The sequence below is a fragment of the Dreissena polymorpha genome, chromosome 9, assembly GCF_020536995.1.
Source record: "Dreissena polymorpha isolate Duluth1 chromosome 9, UMN_Dpol_1.0, whole genome shotgun sequence".
In the NCBI taxonomy this organism is placed as follows: Eukaryota; Metazoa; Mollusca; class Bivalvia; order Myida; family Dreissenidae; genus Dreissena; species Dreissena polymorpha.
In genome coordinates this window covers 70,784,787-70,797,123 of record NC_068363.1, presented here as the reverse complement: position 1 = coordinate 70,797,123, position 12,337 = coordinate 70,784,787, and the positions used below count along the sequence as shown (strand labels likewise).

General features: G+C 38.5%; 1 protein-coding gene across 1 annotated transcript; it reads right to left on the bottom strand.

Moving 5' to 3' along the window:
- Nucleotides 1–3,452: 3,452 nt before the first annotated feature.
- On the bottom strand, nt 3,453–5,449 carry LOC127846147 (uncharacterized). The gene is made up of 2 exons (XM_052377323.1): nt 4,350–5,449; nt 3,453–3,712 (listed from the first exon to the last, which is right to left on the bottom strand). The coding sequence occupies exons 1-2, from the start codon at nt 4,705–4,707 to the stop codon at nt 3,453–3,455; spliced, it is 618 nt and encodes a 205-aa protein (XP_052233283.1). The 5' UTR covers nt 4,708–5,449.
- Between the last annotated feature and the right edge of the window lie 6,888 nt (nt 5,450–12,337).

Genomic DNA, 12,337 nt, shown 5'->3' with positions numbered 1-12,337 from the left:
CTCGACCACATTGTATGTCTGCATAAACTGATTTTTGACACATTAGTAAGTTTAAACATATTAAATCTACCGGTAGCTCTTTCCTGTGTTGTATTGCTTTTATCATATTATTAATTGATTCGGCGGGGTTACTGGTTATTCCTGAGTAGGGATTGTATATGCCTAATTTTTCTAACACCCAACGACCAGAATTATTCAAAATGGTTTGATGCAAATGTCTGTCAAAATAGTTCTTAAATTCCTGGCTCCACTCTTGTTCTATTTTAGATTTATGGTCAGTGTAATCGTCTTCAGTTGCACATTTCATTAAGTCTTGCACATGTTTAGTGTACACGGAGAAATCATCACTTTTTGCATTAGTTTTCTTAAGCCAAGTAGTTACGTCTGTTCGTATGTGATTCCAGCAGTGAATAATTTGTATGTTGGGTAGCGAATTCTGAATTGCTAATTTTATTCCGGCCTCGCGATCACAAATTAGCGGAAAATGTGTTCTTTTTAAATTTGGAATATGTTCCTTTAAAACACTGAAAAACCTTTCATGGAATTTTGCGTCTCGCCGTTCGTGCATCATGAATGCTACGGGCACTATTTTATTGCCTTCAAACAAAATATGTTGATATGACAGAACACTAACAAACAAGTGCCCCATTTTATAAGTTGTGTCATAAAACATTTTTAGGGGTGTATCGGAGTCGAACATTAGTAATTCATTGAATTCTGTCAGTATTTCTTCCAACCCCGATATGCACACCAGGGATGGAAAGACGTCAATTTGTTTGTTAAAATTTTCTAAATCTATTGAAATTTCACAGAGATTATATATTTCGTCGTTGCTATAACGTTTTTCACTTCTACTTTTGTATAAATGATTTTTTACCTGGCGAACGTTTCTTGCTGTTTTTACACCAAAATCTGTACCTTTCTCAGCTTTGCATTTCAATTCTTTGTCTATAAAATTAGCACTAACGGTTTCATCATCAGCACGTGACTTGATATGTTCAATAACAGAAGGATTTGTTCTTATAAACACCGTTTCCTTACTCTTAGAATTCCCATGTGCTAGTGGTGTATATATGGTGGGGTCTCCAAGGTAATGTATAATTGCAAATTTTCCATTTTCTAAGCGTTCGTATATATGCTTTTGAAAAGATTGTGAATGTTGGTTTTCGACTAATTTAATTTTGAAAAATGACTTAAACATCGTTGGTTTTTTCTTTGGAAAGCGTCTGCGACCGTTATTTACCCACATATATTTGTCCACGCGAACGTCTTTTTTCATTGCTAATGAGTCTAAAGCTACCACATATATATCCCCACCACTTATGTTGAAAGGCATGTCAGTTGATACCTTACCTTGCCCAGCCTCACAAGCACCCATTATGTCGTCAACAATCTGTGCAGACAATGGTTCCTTCTGGTTTGAATGTACTACTGCAGTACCGCCCCCACCGGACTGTCTTTTTCTACCGTGCGGAACTTTGGTAGCATCTTCAATCCATCGGACTATCTCATCAAGTTCGAGATGAGTATATGGAGAAGCGTGCTGCTCGTGTCGCGTCTCACCACCACCATCACCACCACCACCACCACCACCCCTTCTACCACAACCCCATCTACTACCACCCGTACTACCACCACCACCACCATCAACACCCCTACTACTACCACACCACCCACCACCACCCCCTTCTACCACCCACCCCTTCTAACCACCACCCGTACTACCACAACCACCACCACCAAACAACAACATCAACCGCCACCACTAACCACCATCACGCCACCACCAACCACCACCCACCCCTAAACCTACCACCACCACCATCCCTACCACCATCACCGCCACCACCCACGCACCACCACCCCAACCACCCTTACTACCACCACCCCCCAACACTACCCACAACCACCCCTTACTACCAACCACCGACCACCACCACCACCCCTACCATCAACTCCCACACTACCTCACCCCTACCACCAGGCTCCACCTTCTTCACACCCCGACCCCCTTCCCAACACCACACCGTACTACCACCACCACCACACCCACCAACAACAACACCACCGCCCACCCCCTACCACCAAACCCACACCACCACTACCACCACCACCACCACCTACCACCACCACCACCACCACCGCCACCACCACCGTACTACCACCACCACCACACTACCACCACCGCCACCACCACCCCTACCACCACCAACACCACCACCAATACCACCCCTGCTACCACCACCCTATTACCAACACCACCACCATCACCACCCCTACCACCATCAACACCACCCCTACTACCACCACCCCTATTACCACCACCACCATCAACACCACCGCCACCCCCCCCACCACCACCCCACCACCACCACCCACCACCCCCACCCCTACCACCACCACCGCCACCACCACCCCCCCCTCCACCACCACCCTCCCTCACCACCACCCCACCATCCCACCCACCCCTACCACCACCCCTACCACCACACCCCCCCTACCACCACCCCACCACCCCACCACCACCACCCCCACCCCCACCCCCCCCCCTACCACCCCCCCACACCACCACCACCACTACCACCCCTACTCCCCCCCCTATTACCACACCACCACCACCCCCAACACCACCACCACCTCACCACCACCCCCACCACCACCACCACCACCACCCCCCCCCCCACCACCACCACTACCACCACCACCCCCCCACCCCACCACCACCACACCACCACCACCACCACCCCCCCCACCACCACCACCCTCCCTACTACCACCACACCACCCCCCCACCACCACCATCTCACCACCCCTACCCCCACACCCCCCTACCCCCACCACCACCCACCCCCCCTACCACCACCCCCACCAACACTACCACCCCCCCACTACCACCACCCTCCCTACCACCACACCACCACCCACCCCCACCACCCCCCACCATACCCCCACCACCCCCATCAACCCCCACCACCACCCCCCCTACCACCACCACCGCCCCCACCACCAACCACCACCACCACCACCACCACCACCCCCACCACCCCCACCCACCCACCCCCACACCCCCCCCCCCACCACTACCACCACCCCCCACCCTACCACCACCCACCCCACTCACACCACCCCCCCCCTACCACCACACCACCCTACCACCCCACCACCACCCACCACCACCACCAACCACCACCACCCACACCCACTACCACCCCCTACTACCACCAACCCTATACTACCACCACCACCACCCCTACTACCACCACCACACCCACCAAGCCGCCCCCCTACCACCCCTCCCTACTACCCACACCACCCACCACCACACCACCACCAACCCCACCACACCACCACCAACACCCCTACACACCACACCCACCACCACCACCTACCACCACTACCACCACCTCCAACACCACAACACCACAACCACTACCAAACCACCACCACCCCTACTACCACCATCCAGCACCCCACCATGTTGACGTTACGCCCTGACCTGATAGAACATCACTGTAACGCCGGGTGTCCATATTCGTATGTCGGTTTGTATGTGTAGGCGCGGGGACGGCTGGACTGAGTATCAGCCCTGGGTAAGTCGGTCTAGTTGGTTGCGTTAGAGACGTGACGGCTGTTTCTATGTTGCTTGCAACCGTGTTCGTACCATCTATGGTCAGATGCAGACCATCTCTGCTGAGGAGATAGACATTGGCTCCTGCAATGAGACCAAGCTAAGATTGTTAAAAAAATGAACAACTATTGTTTTTAGAGAAATGTATAGATAAACAATAATAAGAATAGCAGTTAAGTTTTTCTTCAAAATTTAAAATTTCGCATTGTTTACGAAACACCCATGTGTTACGAATTTGCGTTGTTCGCCATAATTAAAGATGATGGACATTTAAGTCGAGGTCGATATTCCATGATACCACCATAGTTATGTTGAATACATAATATATAATAACAGTGCCACAAGATTGATCACCAATGTCAACATCTATATTTTTCCAATGTGTGTTAGCAAAATAGTTTTTGAATGTCAAAACATCCTGATATTGGCGGTCTTCGAACCCATAACCTCCCGTTCTATATGCGACCCTCTCAAACTCTGCCGCACGGAAGCTTGATGTAAGTAGGCCAATAGTTAACAAACTTTAAGAGAGCGTAAAACATTAGCCAATTGTAGCGTCTTTTCATATTACATATTCAGGGAAAATTGAAGTTACTTGCGGGCGAAAGAATAGTACTATCAAACTCAAATATCCAAAAGCATTATCGATAGTTAAACGTGTGGATCGATATTACGGGTTCACATAGTATAAGAAGATACAGTAAAACGTAAGTTTGTTTACCGAACATGGTGTGGAATTCCGGATGTTCAATGACACGAACCCACGGCACCTTGCTGGCAAACTCGCGTAGCAGCTTGTTGACAACGCCAGCATCGTAGTTCCAGTGTTCTAGGAAGTCTTGTCGATAACCGTTGCCATTGAAGCGGTTCCGTGCCCTTGGGAGTAGTTCGGATATAAGGATAGTCGCGCTTGGTGTAGCGTTGTGTACCCCTTCACAGAGTGCCACGATGTCCTCAAAAACTCGAACCGGGGTCTTTGTGCCGATGTCATTTGCACCGACGACGAAAACAACAACCTGTAAATATGGTTTAATGTACAATGAACGGGATTTGATGTGAAGAAAAAACAATATATTCATGTTCCGTTCATACAAGAGAAATTGAGAAAAATAAGATTCAGGTGAGATGGGGACAAAGAAGGATGAAAATTCTTATCGCGCATGCATACGACCAGTTTCTTAGGTTTTACCTTAAATTGGTGGGGTCATCACAGGGGAGGGGCTCAGGCGGGCACAAATATTGACCAAGCGTGACCAAATGACCGTTACGAAGGGCATTCATAACGTTGCATATAAGTGACACGAGTGTGGTCCTTTATGAAAATTTAGGTTTAGGGGACTCAGAAAATTTAGTTGAAAATCCTAACAAGTATTATTAAAGTACGGAATCCGGATAGTGCTATTAATAATCTCGCCCTACTTTATATACGATTGTGATAAAACAAGTAATATCAAGAAACATGATAATTATAATGACGATTCTATAGTGTGCGGTCATTTATTTTTCAATTACAAATGTTTCACTATGAGTTGTGTATTAGGCAGCAGCGAATTTACTGTGTATCTCATTTCTGGAGAAAATCATATAATGAATTCACTGATAAGGATCTTGTGTATTCATTTAGGATACAATGTATTCATGGCTCAATTCTCACTATTACAGGTTTGGCACACCGTACTGTGTACGAATAAACAATGCATATTAAAAACTTCAAAAACAGAAACACAGTTGAAAGCGAGTTGATACGGATTTATTTGTATTATTCAGTATAATACTTACAAATATACACAATCAATTTTTGCAAAAGATGTTATTGAAATTCCGTAGTATGGTTCTGATATTCTAGATGTGGTCAGAAGATATGACCAAACATTTACAAGGGTGTTTTAATGATATAATAGAATAACACTAACACATACAAGCGTGTTTGTATTTACATTGCCTCGATCAAAATGCTCAACCTTATTCAACATATGAATATTTTTTTTTCTTAACCAAGGAAACATACATGCTTTATGAAATGAACACTTTTTCAGATACGGAATACTATATAAATACTGTGTTTGACGGTAATAGCCGTTTTACTGAGACAGTGAATTGTTATCATGAATAACAATTTACACATAAATATTAACCTTTGTATGGGGGAATTAGGTATTCAGATTCAGGAACAATTGGGGTTAATAGAATCAGATATTCCAATGGCCATAACTTTCTACATAATAGACAGTACATAACTTTCCGCAATTACGCACAACTGCATGTCGCCCTGAATAATGTCCATGAGTTGAAAGAAAATCAATTGAAATTGCAAGGAGATGCGTTCACACAAAAATTATTCTTATACTAAGTATATTGAAGATATAATCATAGGGTCATTATTTCAGTTTAATGGCATGCGATGTTTAAATTTCCGAATAAATGAAGTGTAAAAAAAATGAAATTATTGAATACTAACTATTTACTACATTTAATCTTTAAAAAATCACAATTTGGAAAACTCACGTGTTTTCGCAAATATTGCAAGTTCGCGACTCATTTTCACAATTCTGAAGAATTCGCGACTTCAGAAATTTCACAAATTAGGCATGTTTCTTCAATGGCCATTATATACTTTCTTTAGCGCGTTACATGACTTAACGAGTGTTGGTTTCTATTCAAATCTGCTAAATACTGCGCTCTTAATTAGAATCGCATAAACGGTTTTGGTGGCATTGTTGATGACGTAAATTACTTAGATTATAAGACTTATACTACTAAATGCTGATTGAGCAAATACGACGTAAACAGATCATAATTTCAACAAAGTCATAATCTTGATGCAATTTATGTTTTTATGAACGTGTTTACACGAGCATTAATTTGTACCCGCGCTTTCGGTAAATCTAGTAACCGTTGATAGATATATAAATATATTTACGTAAAACAATGACACTGCGATAAGATGCACTAACGCGCATAATATAAAATGGTTTAAGAAATCAAGTATATTATGACCAGGTCGGAAATTAACTCATTAGCAATGGTTACCCACGCTTGATTTATAACTAACAGACCCTAAAAACAACGACAATATTTACATAGCTTACAATTAAAGACTATATCAGTTATAAATTATGTCAACCCTCCTGAACATCAACATACAACGGACAGTGAACGAGTACATGTATTTCATCCTCGATCTTATCTGTACAATGAAAACAAGTTCTGTTACATAGCTCATTATTTTCATTCCGGTCGGTCTCTAGCCTGACTACTGAACATACTAATATTCGCGAATAAACCTGAGTTCACAGAAATGAATGCTATTTACATTATTATTTCATGTTTCAAAATTAGTGTGCACTTAATCAACTAGATCTAATAATTAGCACTTACTCATTCGTACAATAACAAAAAATCTGTATAAATTAAGACTCGTTTCATGAAGACTGAAATCAAAATCATGATGAGAGCTCGAATATACGAATTTGAGTTTGTTAGTGAATTTTACTTTAAACGAGAACATTGCACTATGAATGCATACTAATTCGTTGATTTTGGACCAATTCGTACAAGTTTTTACCCGCAGCCTTGGAGCGTTCAAGTCTCTCTCTCTCTCTCTCTGGTGTTAAATGCAATATACGTTTACAATCTCATATTTTTGTGCAGTTATTTCAGCTTGTGGTCTTGTTTACATAAGACGTTTAAAACGATTTTACTACTAGCGAAAGGCAAGTCAGTCTTTCGTTGATTTTTTTGTTCTAAAAAGTGCTTTCTGCAATGCGTGCTTATACTTTTGTAAGATACGCTAAAGAGAAGTACAATTCCTATTACCAAAATATGAATCATTTTCTGCACACGTGAAATGCAAATTATTTCATTGCGAATGAGATGCTAATAGACTGATGTAATGACAGCGATGAATTTAAAGAATCTGTTTGTCTTACATGTACACTATACATGAAAGGAAGGTATCATTACTCTCGTTTATTTTATATATATTATTATGAAAAATTATTTCGTTAAAGGCATAGTCAAACGGAAATACTTTTCATGGTTATTATAATATATCATTCCTTCACTAAAATGAATGATATATCTTTGGATAATTGTCAATTTTGTGGTTTAAATTTGAAATGTCATAATATGTAACGTCTCTTACAGAGTATATTATATATACGATTTTGTAGTGACTGTCATGTTTTATACATAGCACACACAATGCACCCATATCCGATTTTTCGTCATTTAAAGTCAAAAGTTTCAATTGGTTGCATCAAAATATCACTCACTACAAGTTGGTTTTTAACTACTTCAAAAAATGAAAATGCCCCTTTAATTGACTATAGAGGATTTGACACCATTGAGTTAATGCTGTTAGTACAGATGACATAATAGTTTCAGATTTTAATTCGCACCGTTCGCTTAACTCAACGTTCAATGGCACGCGAACTTATTATTGTAACTAATGCAAGCTAAAAATAATATGTGAATATTTTCTAAAAAAACCACTATCCTGCGAAAATGGATCTTATTTAATTGTGGTTCCCTCTTATGTTGTCCGTCGACTTTAAGAATAATGTGTCAGTAATAAAAGTATTGTACATATTCACATGCTTTGTAATAAATGAAAGATGCAAATGTGTCCAATTCATCTTTTTCAGTGCGCTTAATGTAGCTTCTTTAATATCCAACTTAATTAGCGCCGTCTTTATTAAGGCTATGTCTATTTTAAGAACAGATTACGGGGCGCCTAGATTACAGTGAAGTTTATACTAATGTGCAACAATGATGTGGGTCCACTCTCGTTGTTTATTTTATATGTACATAACAATTTGGCAATAAATGACATCAGTTATTTTCAGTAAATCCAATTTGTTCATAACAGTAGCCAGGTGCCTGAGATAGAGCTGATAAATAGGGATAACCACAGCAGGTGGCTAATACACAGTGTAGACTTCCCCTGTTGTATTATTGGAATTGTTTTTTATCTGATTGGCATTTATGAAGTGTATTAATTCGGGTCTGTTGGCGATCATTTTATGTGCAAAACTGTGTTTCTTACTGACTTTCAATCGTTATGCTTTTAAACACAATTTCATGAAACCATTTAATTAAATACATTGGCGCGTTGGAACATGAATTGTAAATCAAGCTGAGTGGTATCAGTTTTTAAATCGCATAACTCGCTTAAATCTACGTTCAATATCACGCACGCTTAACAAAATTATAAAAACATCACGTGATTCATTATATTGGTTTAAAAAAGTATGTACACATATGATATGTATTGTTATATTTTGTTTTTGTTTTTAATCAACAAGAAAAAATAAAACATTGTCATATATATAGCGCTTTACCTTTGCAAAATTCTACATTACATAAAGAAGTATCGTATTTGTTAAAGTGAACATGCTTGACATATTTATAATGCATTATTACAAGTAATATAGTGCACACGGAATGTGACCTTTAACTTTATGCAATCCACATTTTTAAGCGTCGTATTGTAACAGTAGCAGACAACAGGCATCAGGTTAATAAGAATAACTGATGTATTTATAGAACGTGAATAAAATCACCAATTAACATGTTTTGAAATTACAAATAATAGTATAACATTATTCATCTATCAATAGTCATTAAAAGCTATGTTTAAAAGCAAATAATATCAAAATGTTTGCCGAAATAAACAATTGTGCTGTGTTTGTGTCACGCTCTATTGGTATTTAAGTCGGTCCATACAATCACCGAAAAGCACCGAAAGGCACTCAATTTCTCTCTCTATATATGCAATATATCGTTTCTAGCGTGTGTTAACGGGTTTAATTAGTTATTAATGGTTATATGAATGTATGTCTATACTACATTTTGCCCAAAATTGGATTAATATCGGCAATATACCGACCGAATAGCAATTCATGTCAAGACCGAAAAGCAATCAATTTCTTGTATATAAATGAAAAATTGCGTTTCTATTGTGTGAGTAACGGATTAAATGAGTTATAAATGGTTATATTTTATGCATACTTATACTACCTTTTGTTTATTATGATGTATTAATGCCCAAAATTGGATAAATATCGGCAATATACCGCCCGAAAAGCACTTCATGTGACGACCGAAAAGCACTCAATTTCTCGCTATATATATGAAAACTTGCGTTTCTATTGTGTGTAAACGGACTAAATTAGTTATAAATGGTTATATTTCATGCATATTTATACTACCTTGTGTTTATTATGATGTATTAATGCCCAAAATTGGATAAATATCGGCAATATACCGACCGAAAAGCACTTCATGTGAAGACCGAAAAGCACTCGATTTCTCGCAATATATATGCAAAAATGCGTTTCTATTGTGTGTTAATGGACTAAATTAGATAAAAATGGTTATATTTCATGCATATCTATACTACCTTGTGTTTATTATGATGTATTAATGCCCCATATTGGATAAATATCGGCAATATACCGACCGAAAAGCACTTCATGTGACGACCGAAAAGCACTCCCGCGACAGCACAGAATCACCGAAAAGCACTCAATTTCTTCATATTTTCATGAAAGTAAGCCATAAGTGCCGTTTATAATGGATTGAAAACATGTACGTATTAATTAAGTAATTAATCACTTCGTTAAATATTGATTTAAGTGTAAAGATCACGCACAAAAGTATTTTTATTTGCAACCGAAAAGCACTATCGCGCCAGCATAGAATCACCGAAAAGCACTCAATTATTCTATATATACATGAAAGTAAACTATAAGGGCCGATTTTAATGGAGTGAAAAAATGTACATATTTATTTAGTCAATAATGACTTCGTTAAATGTTGATTTAAGTATAAAAATAAAAAAGGCAGTTCTTCTTTTCATTTGCATCAAATTAAAGGTTAAAGACCGAATGTTTAAAAAAAAACTGCTATTTTATGAATATATATCAAGCACGTACACTTAACCAAAAAATACGATATTTCTTTATTTAATGTAGAATTTTGAAAAAGTAAAGCGCTTTATACATAACAATGCTTCTTTCTGGTACTTCTTGAGTAAATAAACAACAATGTACAGCATATTATATTTGTACATAATTTATAAAAAGAACTATGCGCGTCCCATTGAACGTTGAGTTAAGCGAGAGTTGAGAATTAAATTACACATTCATTGTTTCATTATTTCTTTTTTACATTGAAATGATTAAAAAATTAAGTCAGAAAACCAGCTTTGCTGCATTAAATGACCTTTAACAAAACGCCATCAGACCCGAATGAATACACGTCATTTATTCCAAGCAGGTAAATAACAAATACTATAATAAAACAGGGGAAGTCTACACTGTGTATAAGCAACCTGCTGTGGGTATCGTATCAGCTCAATACACAGGAACATGGTCATAATGGCTACTGTACTGGAAAAATTGGATTTACAGTCAAAATAACCAATTTCGTTTAAGTCTACACTGTGTATTAGCAACTTGCTGTGGTGATCTTATCAGCTCAATACACAGGAACATGGCTACTGTACGGAAAAAAATGGATTTACAGCCAAAATAACTGATTTCATTTATTGCTGAAGTGGTGTGTATTTAAATTAACAACGAGCATTGATCCACCTCACCGTTGCACATTATATTAAATTAATTAATTTAATGAACTAATTAAAGGCGGCGCTAATAAAGTGTGAAGGTGGAAATTAAGAAATAAGATATATTTTCGCATGACACTGAATACACACGATACATGGATAAAATATAAATAAGACACATTTGAATCTTTCATTTCTCCAACAAAATAGCACGTAGTCACATATATCAGATAGCTTAAAGACCAGAAAACAATATAAGTTAGACACATTTGCATCTTACATATCTTAAAAAAAACAAACATGTGAATCTAAAGCAATACATTTATTACTGACACTACCTTTTCTATATGTTGGCGGACAGCATAAGTTCAAAGAAGGAACCACAATTAAATAAGATCCATTTTCGAATGATAATGATTGTATAGCAAGAAGTCATATATTAATTCTAGCTAAACTTGCATTAGTTAAAATAATTGTGTTCATTAAGTTCACATCAATCTGTTCTGTAAAAAGAGATAGAACAGATTAAAGACGGCGCTAATAAAGTGTGAAAGTGCGCGTGCCTTTGAACGTTGAGTTAAGCGAGAGGTGCGAATGAAATTACACATAATTAAAAACTGATAATATTGTGTCACCTTGCATTGTGCTAACATCAATAACTCAAAAGTGTCTCGATGCTCGCGCAATAAATGGTTTTAATGGAACCATTAAAATCGCTATTATTAATACAAAGCACATGAACTAAAATTCATGCTGCAATTTCTATTTAAGAGTTTCACGTCAATTAGAAAAACTTAAAACATTTACATCAATTTACGTATAAGATGATAAACAGCATGAAGTGCTTTTCGGTTGGTACATTGCCGATATATTTATAACTTGCTACCAGTTGATTATAACTATATATTTTATTTGATATTTTACATGACTGTCTTAGTCCTCTAAGCCGAAATGATCCGTAAACTAAAAAAGTTTCTTTGTGTCGTATTACTTAAACTAAATTTTGATTCACATCGTGCATCGAATCATTTCTGTCGGTCATGTCGGTTGATATTCATTATTTTTCTGGGATTGTTTTAGTATGATGCTGCTGCCTTTGCAAATATAACAGAATAGTTTATTTTTGACTTAAGCATGTG